This window comes from Diabrotica undecimpunctata, chromosome 9 (assembly GCF_040954645.1).
Source record: "Diabrotica undecimpunctata isolate CICGRU chromosome 9, icDiaUnde3, whole genome shotgun sequence".
In the NCBI taxonomy this organism is placed as follows: Eukaryota; Metazoa; Arthropoda; class Insecta; order Coleoptera; family Chrysomelidae; genus Diabrotica; species Diabrotica undecimpunctata.
The window spans coordinates 12,308,334-12,326,357 of record NC_092811.1 but is presented as its reverse complement, the minus strand read 5'-3'; the positions used below and the strand labels follow the sequence as shown (position 1 = coordinate 12,326,357).

General features: G+C 34.3%; 2 protein-coding genes across 3 annotated transcripts in view; one reads left to right on the top strand and one right to left on the bottom strand.

Annotated features, from left to right (window-relative positions):
- Positions 1-18,024, bottom strand: part of LOC140449541 (uncharacterized) — a 73,244-nt gene that overhangs the window by 1,782 nt on the left and 53,438 nt on the right. For both annotated transcript variants that reach the window (XM_072542746.1, XM_072542747.1), the window contains exons 2-6: positions 16,341-16,534; positions 6,049-6,236; positions 5,449-5,921; positions 393-652; positions 100-295 (exon numbers count right to left, since the gene is read on the bottom strand). In XM_072542746.1, the coding sequence (XP_072398847.1) occupies positions 100-295; positions 393-652; positions 5,449-5,921; positions 6,049-6,236; positions 16,341-16,534 (1,311 nt within the window). The remainder of the gene's footprint in view (positions 1-99; positions 296-392; positions 653-5,448; positions 5,922-6,048; positions 6,237-16,340; positions 16,535-18,024) is intronic.
- mthl1 (adhesion G-protein coupled receptor methuselah-like 1) overlaps positions 1-18,024 on the top strand; it is a 368,256-nt gene that overhangs the window by 307,400 nt on the left and 42,832 nt on the right. The gene's annotated exons all lie outside the window — the stretch shown is intronic.

Below are 18,024 nucleotides of genomic sequence, written 5' to 3'. Positions count from 1 at the left end.
ATTAAATTGCAAAGTGGTCTTCATACGTGGCTTTTAATTTATCTTGTCTTATTTTGTTTTTAATAGTTTCAAAAATAAAAAAAAACAGCTTGTACTTACTTAGTTCTGGTTGTGGAGAATCAAACGTTTTCAAATTGGTAATCCCATCGGTGTTCTGCTTATTAGAAAGGTGCAATTCGAATTCCGTGTGGGTACTCTCGATATGTTTTACCCATTCCGATGGCGTATGGAATGGCTTCTGGCATAAGTCGCACATCAATTCGGGAAATGTATCGTTTTCGTATGAGTTGGATTCCTGAAACAAGACAAATGAAATAAAAAAAAATCGCATGGTCACTGGCAAAATCACTAGTAATAGTATAATTTAAGGAGAAAAATCTTTACGAACTTACGTTCCCTTCACTGCTGTTTCGCCTTCTTCTTTTCGCCGGCAACATATCCGTATGAGTCTGTACGTGCCGTACCCATTCCCTAGGGATCGTAAATGTGGCGGTGCATAGTTCGCAGGTCAAAGGAGAAAACAATTTCTCGTCTGACATCGAATTAGATTCTGTCATTGGGTCTTCTGGTTCAGGTTTTAGCTCAATATCGTCGTATTCGTCCTCTCTACCTATCACTTCCATTTCTGCCTCACTCCAGTCCACGGGCTCATCTAGAAAAAAGTATTTTTAGTTATCGAGCATTTTGTATGTTCCGACTATTATTTTGTGACAGAATTTTACTGAAAAAAAAAAAATCGAAAAAAAAAAGAATAGTACGCATCGCCACCTGGAACGTACGCAGCTTATTTATGTCCGGGAAACTGGCAAACACTGAAGCCGAGATGGTAAGACTGAAAATAGACATCTTGGGGATGAGTGAAGTAAGATTGCCTGGATCAGGAGTACAAAAAACAAAACATGGATACATATACTATTCAGGTGAAACCGACCCAGAACATCAATATGGAACTGCTATATTAGTGTCGAACAAAATTGCTCAATCAGTTACAGACTTCATCTCTCTAAATGAAAGAGTAGCTAGACAGAGGGTAGAAAGAGTTGGATAGGGAGAGAAACGAAAACATAAGAAGACCATGCAATATAGAAAACATAAATAGATATGTGACAAAACGGAAACAGGAGTGGAACGAACACATTAGTAGAATGGCAGAGGATAGGATAGTACGAATAGCACGAAATAAGTCACCAAATGGACGAAGAAGTATTGGCAGATCAATAAAAAGATGGTGCGATAATTTAAACAATTTAGAAGGCTTATATTGAAGAAGACACAGGCTTTAAAGCTTAGATACAAGAAGGAAAAAGAATACAAACAGATGGGAGATAAACTAATTATATCATGAAAATTGTAGAAAAGAGCGAAATATTTCTCAGAAACCTACTGAACTTATTCCTTATATTTAAAAAGAATGTAATAAAAAGTGTTTTTAAGCAACAAATGGAACTAATATTATGTTACCTAGTTGATAGGTTTATAATTATAAGTCAGTTCATTAGGTACTTTAGGAATTACTTATGCTAATAACATATTATTTTTTATGAAACTTTAAAACCGATTTGAATATCATTGTTCGTGCAAAAACATAAAAATATCATTAAAATGGCACGGTATAACAGTGTTCTCATCGAGTCTATAAAACAAATTGTGTTTTTATTAGTTTTAATAATTATTGTTTTGTCTACTGTTTTACGCGTGTCTACAATCTGTTATTACTCTTTATTTGGCATTGAAAGAGAGAGGGAGATAGTTATTAACTTTATTTATTCATGAAAATACTTACAAAGAGAACATATATGTTTTTATTTATAGTATTGTGATTTGGACATAAAAAAAAACAGTAAAATCGCTATAACGAACTTTAAAAGAACATCGGGACTATTAATAAACTACATCCCATTATAAGATCTTGTGGAGCACTCTCCAAGTGTTTAGTCACTCTTGTAGTCAATAATCTGCTGCTCTCCTCAGCCACACTTACCCCATTTATCCAAAGAGTATGCGCATCTGTCATGTCGAGCATTTGGATCTTATTTAGCGTGGATCAAAGTTTTAATATTAAGTTGGTGGTGAGAATAGGAATAAGACACACTATAAAACAGACGACAGCGCTAAACAGTATGGAAGCAAGCACAATAAAAGTTCAGATGCAACAAGGTGAAATGAGAATCACCTTTGTATATGTAAAGCGACAAGATTGTTTAAACGACAATGACTTGGATGCGTTTCTGAACATAGAAGAACCCTCCATACTTCTAGGAGACCTAACACATGATCCCCAAATTAAAATAATAATTATCTAGTGAGCAACGAAGATATTATGGCAATAGGGCCTATCAAGCCAACCTATTTCCCACAAAAAATTCTACCTACCCATTTGGACATAGTAGTGGCTAAAAATCTAGGACTAGAAACAGATCAGAACATTAAACGAAGGATTAGGAGACGACAACCCTATACTACTAGAATCGGAAGAAAAAAAAACAAGACAACAAGAAAAAGAAAGAAAAGAAAGTGGTCAAAATACAAAAGACACTTGTGAGCATAGAACTCGGTAATATCCCAACGATCAGCAACCCAAAAGAAACGGAGGAAAAAGTCCTAGAGCTTGAAAACATTAAAGAAGTACTACTAAATAGAACTAAAGAAAAAAAAACTAGAAATTACATGAGACTATTCAAATACATCAACCAGGAAATAAAAGATATGACAAGAGAAAAGAACAGAGCCAAAAAGAAAGCCAGAAGGAACCAGAAAGACAAAAACGGGACAAACCGACAAAACATATATCAAAAGGGCACTAATAGAACACAGGAGCCAAAGTGGGACAATTACGTAAAAGAAATGGAAGAACGAGACCAAAATATGCAAAATATTTGGAGGCTCCATAAAACATAAAGAAATGACAGGAAAACTACCCACTACACGGAGAAAATGGAATTCTACTCCTTAGCAGAAAAAACTATAGTGATGAGGAGGACTCTCGAATGAGAGTGTACACTGAACTATAACCAGGACGAAGGCATAGACTTCATCGAAGAAGTAGAAGAAACGCAAGAAATGCCCGACGAATAAGACAAGATAATCCCTCCTACATTTTCAAAAGAAATAAGCGTTCATCTAGGAAACTACCTTGTCCAGATGAAATTACAATCAGAGATCTAAACTATGCTTCAGCGAAAGCTATAGTATACTTAACAAAAGCAAGACTAAGATACATGCTTTTCACAAACCGATGGAAGGAAGTCCATGTTATAATGATTTCGAAGCCAGAAAAAGACAACAGTCGAAGTCAAAGACAGCAGTCAGCAAGACAGTAGGAGTCAACTTTAGCAGGCTCCCAAGTAGAAACAGACAGGCTGGGACTAATAGCAGAACCACAATTTGGAGTCAGAGCACAACACTCCAGTAAACTACAAGTACTCAGACTAATAGAGTACCTAACATCTGGATACAACGCCCGACAATACATAGGAGAAGACTTCCTAGACCTAAGCAAAGCCTTTAACAGAGTGGCATAAAGCACTGTTGTACAAAATGAGAGATTATGGATAAAGCGGGGCCAAGTCATCTTCCCGTACTTAAGTAACCGGAGTGTCACAGGGGGCAGTCCTATGATCACTTCTGTACACCGTTTACATACCAACGCGACGTTGCAGGAACACCCCGAACACTATTAAGCATTTAAGCAGATGATACAGCAATAGCGGCTAAACACAGAAATCTGAATATGACTGTAAGAAATCTACAGACAGTACAATAGAATAATAGGGTATCAGAGTAATAGAGTATCAGAGTAAGGGAGTAATAGAGTATATAGTAAAAACGAGCAAGAGGGCCTACACCCTCGAGCGCCAATTCGCCGAAATGGGCCCAGCCCGGAGCTGGGACACAGCGCCCGAGCAAGCTATACAGTTCGATGATAGTCAGTTAAGATGATAGTGGATCTATAGCGCCTCACGCTGTCCTGTATAGTTCGGGGTAGGATATCATACGAGATTCCTTCTACCCAGAACTTCTACATGAGAAGCATTTTTCCGATTTGAAGCCTCTATAAAGGGAAGTCGTGGATGGTGTGAGAGCATCGAGGCGAGGTGAAGTGGTCCCTGGTTGATACGGATTAACCCCCCTTTTCCCAATGAATTGTAGCATCCGAATGTAATTCTAAGGAGTGTGAAAGTCTCACAGGCTGGGTTCAATGCTATTGCTTGGTTGCTTAAATATGAAGTTAGTTATTTATTCATTTCTTCTAAAGCAACTATAACGGCAGCATTTCTGTGTCTATAACCAGCATTTCTGTGTCTGATTGACCTAAAGAAAACGTTTGCAGAGTAGACTCAAAGATGTAATTCATTTTTGAGTCCATGTATAGTAGAGAAGTTTCCCCAAATATTATAAAAACTATCGAAAACATCTACCAAAACAACAAAATGGAAGTCAGAAGAGATAGACAACTTACAGAACATATAGGGATGATAAGACAAGGGGATTTAGTGAGCCCTTGATTTATTAAGATCTTCAAATTTAAGTAGACGACGCAATATTGATAGCCCAAGATGAAGATAGTCTGCAAAGACTGGTCCACAGATTTAACATGAGAATTTAATATGACTATAACTAAAACAATAGTAGTCAGCAAAGAACCAACCAGATGTAAAATAGAAATTAATGGCATCAGTATGGAACAAGTAATGGAAATAAAATACACTGTCCAGCTATGGGGTCCTGGACAAAGAAGTGAGTGATCAAGTACAAAAAGCAAATAGACTGACAGGATGTCTTAATAATGGTATAAAGCCAGCTACAGGAACTTAGTTTCCTTGTTAGATTCTATCTTAACCATTTACTTCCTATTCTGCAATTATTTAACACTCTTACGTTATTTACTTCTTATTTATTATTAGAAATAATGAAGTCTGTCTCGTTTTTTTGTTTATCCATCGAGGCCCATCTACGTCCATCTTCTGTGTTATTCTTCTGAAAAAAACTATTGATTAATTACTGGAAGTTAATTCTGGAAGTTAATTAGAGTACTGCTCCTACCGTTTTTGAATCCTATTCCAAATGGATCAATTATTTTCTTAACTTCATCCAGTCGTTTTGAGACGTTGGCATGAGACTTTGGCTCTTATGAGGAAAGTTTGACTGCATCCAGTAACTGCAAGTAACTGGACGACTGTCGACGTCCTCGTAAATTTATTTCTTCTTCGTCAATGCAGATATGGTTGCGTATACATACTTGGATACTTTTGATTGTAAGTTTGGTGTTTAGGCTTGAAAACGTTTGGAATGGTTATAATATCTGTAGCATGCTTTTTATTTGTCAAGTAGTCCACACCAAAAAATAAATACGAGACTCATCAGTAGGTATCCTGACTGGAGACTTAATGCTATTTGTTAATGTATAACAAATTTTACCAAAAATAATTCTATGTGTCATTTACTCACCTTTAATCATAAGATACTGAAGATTATCTTTTATAATAGGTTCAGTTTTAATCACAATATCCTCTTCCCTCACTATAGTTTCTTCAGGTTTTCCCTTTTTATTTCCGTCTTTCTGTATATTGGATTGCAGTAAGGCAAAATTCAAAACTTTTTGTTTCGGACGAAGATTCTCGTACTTCGGTTGATCTTTAGTCTTTTGCACCAGCAAGAACGTTGGAGCAACTTTTTGGGTTGTTTTCGAAGGAGCGAAATTACCGGAAGTGACTGTACATGTCGAGTTTCTTCGTTCTTGTTTTTTAGAGGGCAGGACTGCGTTTGCGGAAGATGCTGCTGAAACAGCTACCAACGGAGGTGGTGACGGTACTGAGGGAGTTGGTGTTGTTGCTGGCGTGTTGTTTAAAGTTTGGCTTAATGAAGAAGGGCTGCTAAATGATTGCGTGACTTTCGGCTCTTTCTCATTTTCTTCTTTTTCACTGTAATTCATATATTTTTTATTAGAAATTATTAAGACTTTTTTATTTTTTTTTTTTAATATTTTATATCAAAATAACATTCATATAATTTATCAGGCATTTTTACGGTCTATAAACAAATACTCACCGAGATAGTCCCTTGATTTGTAAAATTTCTCCTCCCTTAAGCACCCCATTTAAGATGTCCTTTGAAACCTTCGCTTCACCACTGTACATGTACCTCATCAAAACCTTTAGCGATTTGTAGTCGATTTCCGGCGGCAATATAATCATAAGTGGAAGGGACGTTGTTATTTTTCGTTGATATTGCAATATCTGTAACAATATATATCCTTGTTAAATCTTGTATTCCAGCTTTTACACACAAAGAGAAAAAATTGGTTGACAAAGAAAGAGCTTTAACAAATGTTTTCTGTTTATATATTGTACAGAATGGACCTAATTATCTCATAAATGGATGGCCGAATTGTACAAAAATCGTAATACGTCTATTGCCGTGTGTTGCCAGATTTACTATTTTTCTAATATAATTAGTCACTTTGGTTTTTTAAAAACAACAGCCTGTATAGTCTTTATTGAAATAACTACTTCAATACCAGTTTAACAGTATATAACACTTTTGATTTTATGTATTCAGGAACATCTGACTACAAAAAAAATAAAAGAAAAACGCCGAGAAACCTAGAAATTAACAATTCAAAAAGACAATAACATCAAACGTATATCAAAAAAATCGCTCCAGCTTTAACCAGAATATTTAAAAATGTTACAGATATAAAAATTTCAAATAAAACAGGACTAACCATAAATAAAGTGTTTTCAAAATTGAAGGATAGACATCCTATAGAATTAACAACAAATATAATATACAGTATCCCTTGTACCGATTGTCACAGTGATATATATCCCTCATTTTTCTTTAACACTGCCCAGAATTTTTGATACATTTTGTTGGCTTCCCCAAGCTGTTAAATTTTTTCATTTAATGAATTGATAATTTCAATACTTTGGTCTAATGAAATGTGCCAAAATACTTTTTAATAACTGATTTTTTAAAACGTCCACACATTTTTTATAGCACCTGAGCAATCTACATCGAAATTACAAATGACGTCCTTAATTCCCTCAAAATTATCGGTTATGAAATTTACTGAATTTAACCATGTTCCCCATCTAGTTATCATCGGTTCAGGTGGTAAAGGTACATTAGGTAAACGATCTTTATACGCCTGTACTCGCAGAGGGGCTTTTAAAAATGTTTTTTGTATATATTTGATACAAGGTTATTGACCCTTGTATCAAGAGTAAATAGAAACATAAAGTGCTTAAAGCAGAACCTGGGAAACATACATATTAGTAGCATAAAGAACAAAGAAGGAGTGGAGACCAACAATATAAAAGAAGTTTTACAGATAACGCATGAATATTATACAAATCTCTATAAAACAGAACAAAAACCAACCCAAGAAATCCGTAATTAGTTCTTCTTCTTCTTCAAGTGCCCTGTCCGTTGCGAACGTTGGCTATTAACATGGCAATTCTAATCTTGTTTGCGGCGCATCTGAATAGTTCGACCGATGTGAGCCCGAACGACTTCCTCAGATTTTGGAGCCACGAGTGTCTTCTCCTGCCTGGCCCTCGCTTACTGTCTATTTTTCCCTGGACAATCAATTGCAGTAGACGGTACTTATCATGTCTCAATATGTGGCCTAGATATTCAAGCTTTCTTTGTTTAATTGTATTCACGATTTCTTTCTCCTTTCCGATTCTTCGGATTACCTCTATGTTGGTGACATGTTCGGTCCAGGATATACGAAGAATGCGTCGGTACACCCACATTTCGAATGCTTCTAGTTTTCTCGTGAGCGTCTCTGTCAGCGTCCAGGCCTCCACACCATACAGTAAGATCGGAAAAATGTAGCATTTAACTAGACGTAGTTTCAGGGGAAGAGACAAATCCCTGCTTATGAGGAGCTTTTTCATATTGCTAAATGCGTAATTAGTTACAACTGAAAATAAAGAACGTTAACTCTGACCTACAACCAGAAATCAATAAAAATGAAATAAAAAAGGCACTCAAAGAGATGAAGAATGAACAAATCTCCTGGGAAAGATGGAATAACTGTGGAAATGCTATAAAATGGGGGGAAAACTACAGTGGAAGCCCTTTATGTACTAATGAATAAAATATTGAACACAAAACAAATACCCACCACATGGAACGAGGCAATAACACTATTACTATTTAAGAAAGGCGATAGAAAAGATCTGAAAAACTATAGGCCTATAACGCTACTGAATGTAATGTACAAACTGTTAACTAAACTACTAACAAACAGATTAACAACTAAGTTAGATAATTACCAGTCAAGAGAGCAAGCCGGTTTTAGAAAAGGATTCAGTACAAGCGACCATCTGCTTACGATAAAAATATTAATTGAAAAGGCCAACGAATATCAAATCCCAATGTATATGGCATTTGTAGACTTTGAAAAAGCATTCGATAAGGTGGAACATTGGGCAGTAAAGAAGTCTTAACAAAATGGGAGAATAGACTGTAGATATACGGACTTAATTTCCAATATATGATCAAGCAACAACATCCATCAAAATAGTTGAACAAACGGAGCCCATTAAGATACAGCGAGGAGTGAGACAGGGTGACACTATATCACCCAAACTATTCAATCAAGCTTTGGAAGACGTTATGAGGAAATTACAATGGAAAGAAGAGGGTATTAACATAAATGGCCAATTCTTGAATCACTTGAGATATGCAGACGACATTGTATTAATAACACATAACAGGGAAGAATTACAATATATGATGGATGAATTAAATAGCGAATCAACAAAAATAGGTCTACAAATGAATTATAATAAAACGAAAATTATGACCAACCAACCAGAAGAATTAATAATTACAATTGCACAAACAACGATAGAACAAGTAAAAGAATATTTTGGGACAACTAGTTAAATTAAATAAAGAAAATCAGACCGGAGAAATAAAGAGAAGGATATGGTTGGCTTGGGTATCCTTTCCTATATACGAAAAAATAGAAAATACCCCCAATATTTAAAAACAAGAGACTTGAAACGATGTATACTTCCTGTTCTCACCTACGGTTCTTAAACTTGGACGTTTACAAAGGAAAACATGGAAAAAATAGCAAAGACCCAAAGAGCCATGGAAAGGCAAATGATGAACATCAGGCTATCAGACAAGAAAAGAAATACTTGGATCAGCAACAAAACAAAAGTGACCGATGTATTAACGCAGCTAGCAAAACTTAAGTGGAAGTTTTCTAGACATACCATAAGACAGAAAGACGACAGATGGAATAAGATGATTATACACTGGAGACCATATAGTTACAAACGAAAAAGAGGAAGGCCACAAATGAGATGGTCAGATGACTTGAAGAAACACGCAGGCCCGAAGTGGATACAAACTGCCTACAATAGAAAGACGTGGAAGAAGGAAGAGGAGGCCTATGTTTAAAATTGGTCAGCAAGGGCTGTATAGATAGATAGATAGATCAACAGTAAATAGTAGGGTAGTAAAAACGACGTAAAAACGACGTAATACAGCACCAAGTCACAGCTAATAATGAACATACCTTGGATGCAGCCTAAATAAGGAATGGGACCACTCACAGGAAATAAGATGTCTTATAGAAAAGGCGAGAGCTGTCTTCAATCGCCTCAGGAAGATTTTATGTAATATACACCTGAACGTTGATATAAGAACACGAGTCTTGAGGTGCTATGTATTGTCTACCCTTTTATATGGAGTCGAAGCATATACCTTAACGGAGGCAACATTCTAACGATTAAAAGCCTTCGAAATGTGGTGCTACCGGCGCATGCTCAGAATTTTCTATATCCATTGTTACAAATAACACCGTGATCAGTATGAATAAAGATCTGGAAATTATGCGTATCGTGAAAATCAGAAAGATGACATACTTAGGGCATGTGATACGCAATGAGAAGTATCAACTAATTTTACAAGGCAAGACAGAAGGCAAAAGATCTCAAGGGCGTAGAAGGACATCGTGGTTGAAGAACATCAGACAGTGGGCACTGTGGGCAGGAATGACTAGCATACATCTATTCTAGATGATCGAGAGCAGCTGTCAACAAAGTTGTATGGACCAACGGGATTGCCAACATCCACAGAGGATAGGCACCAAAAGAAGTATTATTGACCACTGGAATCTCTGTCTTTACAGTTTCTGCTACTCTATTTAAAGCATGTTCTAAACAGGTAACGTGTATCAAATTTGGAAAAAATATTTTTAAATGCTGTCCAGCTTTGATCATATATGCCGCAGCATCACTTAACAATAACAAGTATTTTTCAATTTGCATTGGTTGAGGTAAAAAAAAGTTACTCAGACATTCATTTACAAATCTACAAATAGTTACATTGTTCGTTTTTTGCAACTCCTTAACGGAAACTAAATATCCGGTGCTACATTCACTTCCGTTTAAACTTCCTATAACCAAATTTGCAATATACCGTCCTTTAACATCAGTCGTCTCGTCAACAGATATCCATATTGGATTATTCTAATTGCAGTTTTAATCGCTTCAACAGTCAATTTCATGCTGGAATCTACATATTTTTTTCGTAGAGTCGTAGCAGAAGACACTTATACAACATTATTATTGCAGTACTTTTTTAAAAATTGTTGGAATAATGGATTATCCAATTTTGCAATTGGAATTGGACAGAAAGAACAATGGAAAGAGCAATGTTAGGTATACGACTGTCAGATAAAAAGAGGAACGACTGGGTAAGATCCAAAACAAAAGTCGAGGACATAGCAACAAAAATTGCCAAACTTAAATGGAGCTTCACGGGTCACACTGCTAGACAAAAAGACCAACGTTGGATACAACATTGAAGACCTTACGAAAGTAAACGACCAAGAGGAAGACCATAGATGAGAGGTTGATGACATTAAAAAAATAGCCGGAACAAATTGGAAATATGTTGCTCAGGATAGAGACCGATGGAAGGAGTTGGGAGAAGCCTAGAGACGACAGAAGGCTAAGAAGAAGCAATTGGAATATTGCAACCAATCAGCAAACTGCGGAGATCCTTATTAAAATTTGGTTGGTAAGAAACTTTCGTTTTATTTGTGGTTACGAGCTGCTGAACCGAATCTTGAGGCTTTTGTACACAAGATTTAGGCGTTGCATTGCCCAAGTGTTGATCAACTTGTAACTTTTTTTCACATAGAATCTGAAAATTGGAAAACCAATAAGCTTGTAGTACTTAGCCACTTTAAAATTAATATAATATAATATCCTAATTTAATTAGTTTTCACATCTATTAAAATTCTATATAACAATATCTTTATTTTTAGAAAATAATATACATTCCGTGAACATAAAATTATTTAAAAAAAACAGTGTCACAAACGAAAATATTATTTACTTATTCCTAACCGTTACATATACAAATAGTCCTCCACAGAATATGGCTCAAGAGCTACCAGTAATTTAAATATTTGATGTTTATACAAACTTAATCTTTCCTCCCTTTTAATAGGTTCAGGCAGTTTATTAAACAATTTGATGCAGCAATGAAGGGCGTTTTTTTCTGTTATACTTAACCTGTGTATTGGAATTTTATAATTATATAACCTGGTATTTACTATACTATTGGGCTCAAAGTTCCTAAAGAGTATTTTATTCTTATATAGAAACAGTAAGCATTCTTGAATAAATACAGCGTAAACTGTTAAAATATTATTACTCCTAAAATGTCCTCTACATGATTCTCTACTTTTTAAGTCAAACATAACTCTGATTATTTTTTTCTGAACCAGAAATACATTATTTATGTCCCTACTGTGGCCAAAATTTATTAGACCATATCTAAATTTTGCTTCAAAATTAGCATGATACACTGTTTTTAATGAGTTACTAGTCATGTATTTTTTTAGAACTCTAAAGCTGTAGATCACTTTACTCAAAGACATACATAACTGGTCAACATATTTATCCCAACATAAAAAACTGTCAATATATAATCCTAAAAATTTGGTACTGCTGCTAATATTTAAAGTGTCATTATTTACAATAATACTGTTTGGCATATCTGAATGTGCATAATTTGTCTTAAACAAAAGAAGATCTGTTTTATTTTGATTTAAAACCAACCTATTCATAGAAAACCAGTCTTTAGCTTTCTGGAACTCTAAACTAGCATTAACGCTTAGAACAGACATGTCTTTACCACTGACTAAAATGTTTGTATTATCTGCATAATTTGTTATGCTGGAAGTAGTATTAGCCACTAGACCATGAAGATCATTGATATAGATCACAAACAGTAAAGGACCAATCACACTTTCTTGTGGTACTCCAATATTGATAGTGCTTTCAGATGAGATGCCTATTTCAGTGTTTTTATGTATTTTTACTAAATGTCTCCTATTTGCCAAGTAGGACTTAAACCAGTTCAATGCTGGTCCACGTATACCATATTTCTCCAATTTATCAAATAATAGGTCATGCACTAAACAGTCATATGCCTTTGATAGGTCCAAAAAGAGACCCAAAGCCATATGACCAATCTCAGTACATTTCAAAATATCTCAGACAAATTGAAAAATCGCAGTCTGAGTTGATTTTCCCTGTTGATAACCATGCTGATTTGCACTAATAATATGACATTTTGTTAAAAATTCTGTTATCCGCCTATACATAGTCATTTCTAAGATTTTTGAAAAGAAACATAGAAGGCTAATTGGTCTATAGTTAATTAATTAATTATATTAATTAATTTAGGATCACCCTTTTTGTAAACAGGTGTTACTATGGCAGTTTTCAGGCATTCAGGAAATACACCAGATTTTAGTGAATTATTTATGATTGTAGTGAGAGGATTCACTATCTCCTTTATACAAAGTTTAAGGATTTTAGTGGGTATTTCATCAATTCCACAACTCATTTTGTTTTTTAAATTTTTAGTTATATCCATAATTTGAGTTTCTGTCACAGGTGCGACAAACACTGAATTTATGTTACTTGCAATGTTGTCTTTATATTCAGTGTATTGTAATTGAGATAAAGTGTTATAAAGTAGTATTTAAGTGGATCATGTATTTATCAGCAATCTCTTGAGGACTACCCTCTACTTTTATTGAATTTACACTTTTTAATTGACCATTAATTTCACTAACAATTTGCCACATGCATTTATTTTTGTTGGCAGCTTCAGACATCCTGTTTTCATATAGCTTTGATCGTTTTGTTATTAGTTTCTTATTATATTATTTTTTTACCTGTCTATAGGAATCATAGAATTTATGGTTAACTCTGCTCATTGTAAACAAGATGTCTAAACGAGTCTTACATTCTGTTATCTCTGGATCATCTCTTTTGAGTATACACTGATTGAATATACAAGATATTAAGACAAAGGACGATTTCCTTAGTCAATTTTAAACGGACAAAAAACGTTAATCAAGCACACTACATGTTACAATTTTATAAAACTTGTTTCCCGAAATATCCCTTATATAAATTATTTTTTGAGTTTTGTTCGTAGAATTTTTCTTCGAAAATATCAGAGCTTTTAGTAAAATGTCACATTTTTATCGTAAAAAAATATTTTTTTTTAACTATGTTTTAAAATTAATCCACTTTTTCAGAAGAATTGATTTACTTGTACTTTGTTTTGGCATTTTTAAACACTTTTGATAAACACTTAAACACAACTTTACTGAACCAAAGAATACACCAAACTGAACTATTCTTCGTTCACAAATTGTTGAGAGCACGAAATATGCCTCAAACTCATAAAACGGTCGTAAATCATAGGCGTTCCTAAGGTGTTTATTCATTAAATAATAATATAATGTTTTAATACTGTTATATATAATATTGATAATATTTTAATACTAATATATTTAGCAAAAAAACAATTAAAACTTTCACGACTAATGTTGGTTATTATATTATATTAATAAAAATAAGAATTTAACCATTAACAATTTTGTAAATAAGAATACCTTATCTCTTTGGATATTTCAATACTAATCTTCGCGTTTAATCTTTACTAGAAAACCTGGAATTCATATCCGAAGGTATTATTCGTTCCAAGATAATTAAGATGGAATTCCCCAGATTTTTAATAATATAATTATATTCGAAACTTAACTTGAAAGGGTGAAGTTATTACGAACGAAAACCATTTTTTTGTTTAGTACGTTTTTAATCGCATGTAATTTACGGCTCGTCGGTGTTTCCGCGTCTACGGCAGTAATTAGCGTCTCGAATATTTCTTTTGCGAATTATATGCAGTGCGTGAGTGATTTTTTATTCCATATACCTACGAACATATACGTATCTTTCGCTCGTGCTCGTTTTGTTGGATTGTTTGTGATGGCTTCATCATCAAGTTTTACACCGGTACTGTTGCGTACAGTCAGTAAGTCTGTCTATTCACCAAGAGAGAAGACTATTGTCCTGAATGTTCACGATGCTCTGGTTTCTCAGAATCCCACAAACACTGTTCGCAACATAGTCGAAAGTTGTGCCAACATGACTGGCGTAGGAGAGTCAACTTTATATAGGTTCCTATCAGAAAGCTAACCGATAACCGATGTCAGATAAAAATATATTAAGCTCCAGGCAAGCCTTTATGGAAGGTTGGTCTACTGGTATCTCCCCACCTTCTGGTAAAGGCAGTAGATTAATAATTTCTCACATTGGCAGTGAAAAAGGATTTGTTAAGCATGGTTTGTTGGAATTTCATTCCAAAAGCACAAAAGACTATCACGAGGAGATGACAGCTGATGTTTTCGAAGAGTATTTTGAGCAAATGATTGAACACATACCACCAAATTCAATTATAGTATTAGATAATGCACCTTATCATTCACGACTAGTAGAAAGACTTCTAACGAACGCGTGGAAGAAGCAGGATATTCTTGACTGGCTGCGGAATAAGTATCTGCCTTACGAAGATGGAATGGTAAAAGCAGAACTTTTAAAAATTGCCCGGCAACACAAATCTAAGTTCAAGAAATACGTAGTTGACAAAATGGCGGAAAGGCGAAACATCACAGTCTTTGGACTTTCCACCCTACCACTGCGAAATAATTCCAATTGAACTCATTTGGGCACAAATGAAAAGTTATGTGGCTAGAAAAAATACGTCATATAAAATATAAGCTGTACGTGAATTGTTATACGAGTCTTTATAACATATTACAAAACAAAACTGGAAAGATGCAGTAAGACATGTAATAGAAGAAGAACAAAAAATGTGGGATCTTGATAACATAATTGATGCGACCGTAGAGATTATTAACCCTCAAGACGACTCGGATTCCGAAGTTGATCCTATTTATTTTGAATTTGAATAGTTTTCTAATCGTAATTATATAAGGTAAGTAATAGTAGTTGTAATCATAAGGTATTAAAGGGGAAAGGCGCAAAATGTCGCCTGTCAAAATGTTCAATGTGTTTTAAATGTATCCATTTTTTTTTCAAATCCTGAGAAAACTAAAAAGCATTTTTGAAAAATTTAAAGGCGGAATGAAATATTTTTTAGAATAAATAAAAAGTTGCATGCAATATTTTCAATTAAAAATTATACTATATTTTCTCTTTTATTTTCACCCCTGTTACATAACTCTATAACTCTAACTACGGACAGAACGACAATTGCATTTTGTCTTTTGCTAATACAAATCCTGGTAATTTGTTATTTGTTAAGCTTTCGAGAAAAACCATATTGAATTATGATTAATGATTTTATTTAATGCCGGCAACCGGCTTATCGCGAATTACTGTTCATATTGTCATATTATGCTAATACCAATAAGGGGTATTTCCGAGGGATATTTTTACCTACTTCGCTAAATTGCATTACTTGCGGTTTCAGATATTTGTCTATATTGTGGTATACCTGAAAAGATGCCCTTTTAATAAATGCAATTATGACTTATACAATTTATCCAAAATATGCAAATATACACATAATATGCGTTTTGCATATTTCCCGAGCTCTATATATAATATATTTGTTTTTTTGTTTTATTTTTTAGGGTTGCTATTAAGTTTTACTCTTTGGCAATATTATCAGACCGTCGGAAATGGATTTGGTGCTTTTGTGATACATTAGACCTATTCTGTAAAGGTTTACAGTTTTTACTAGAATTTAAAAATATTTTAACTTTTTACGGTTATGTTCTCTGAACTGAATATGCCGTACATTTGTACGGAATATGGTAACATATATACATTTTGTCGTTAAAAAAAAAAGTGAATGATAGCGTAGCGAAGATTCCACGGTTTCCGGTTTAACTAATTGAATTACTTAATACACAAACATACAGTAAACAAAAACAAAAGAAAAAGTAATGTTACGTAATTATAGAGTTTACCTGTGCCATATAACGGCTGCTGTAGGCTAAAACGTAACGGTGAGCCATCATTTGGTGGCCGTCCATTGTGACCAGGGCGACGTCTGCGAATGAATCTTGGTAGAGAGAGGTAGCTATGCATGAATGCATATAGGAGTTGTAGTGATTCCATTTTAAGTGGTAGTTTTCGCAGTTTTCCGATGGTTGATTCATGACTGTAAAGAAAGATGCATCATTAAAACGCCATATACACTGCATATCCGACTTCTTTTTTACGTAAAACATTATTTAAGACAATTTTAATAGCAATAGAAGTAACATAATTTGAAAATTGCAAAATTTAATTCGATTTATTTATATTAAATAGATGTACAACTGGTTCCTAAAAAAAATCGGTTTCAATCTTAGTAAGATTTGATCATTTTGAGTATTCTCCGTTCATAAATTGTTGAGAGCACGAAATGTGCCTCAAACTCATAAAACGGTCGTAAACCATAGGCGTTCCTGAGGTGTTTATTCATTAAATAATAATATAATATTTTTTAATACTGTTATATATATAATATTAATAATATTTTAATACTAATATATTTAGCAAAAAAACAATTAAAACTTTCACGGCTAATGTAATGTAATTATAGTATATTAATAAAAATAAGAATTTAACCATTAACAATTTTGTAAATAAGAATACCTTATCTTTTTGGATATTTCAATACTAATCTTTGCGTTTAATCACTTTACTAGAAAACCTGGAATTCATATCCGAAGGTACTATTCGTTGCAAGATAATTAGGATGGAATTCCCCAGATTTTTAATAATATAATGGGTATGCTTTGGCCACGTGCCTCGTTTGTTCAGTATATATTCGAAACTTTACTTAAAAGGGTGAAGTTATTACGAACGAAAACAATTTTTTTGTTTAGTACGTTTTTGATCGCATGTAATTTACGGCTCGTCGGTGTGTCCGCGTCTACGGCAGTAATTAGCGTCTCGAATATTTCTTTTGCGAATTATATGCAGTGCGTGAGTGATTTTTTATTCCATATACCTACGAACATATACGTACCTTTCGCTCGTGCTCGTTTTGTTGGATTGTTTGTGATGGCTTCATCATCAACATCATCAAGTTTTACACCGGTACTGTTGCGTACAGTCAGTAAGTCTGTCTATTCACCAAGAGAGAAGACTATTGTCCTGAATGTTCACGATGCTCTGGTTTCTCAGAATCCCACAAACACTGTTTGCAACATAGTCGAAAGTTGTGCCAACATGACTGGCGTAGGAGAGTCAACTATATATAGGTTCCTATCAGAAAGAAAAAAACACGGTATAGCTAACCCAAACACAAACGAACACTTAAAGATAGGGAAAAAGCCTATTGAAATTGATGAATTTGCCAAAAATGGTATTCGAAGGAAAATTCATGGATTTTTTTTTCAAAAAAGAAATACCAAACCTAAACACAATGTTACAAGAAGTTAGAGACGACCCGGATTTGCCTCATATCGGACGAACTAAATTGTGGCAAGTTTTAAAAGAATTAAATTTCCGGTGGGAGAAATCAGACCGAAAATCACTTTTGATTGACCGGGAGGAGATAATATGTTGGAGAAGAAATTATCTAAGATCCATACGAAAATTCCGGGCTGAAGGAAGGCCCATCTTCTACCAGGATGAAACGTGGGTAAACTCAGGTCATAC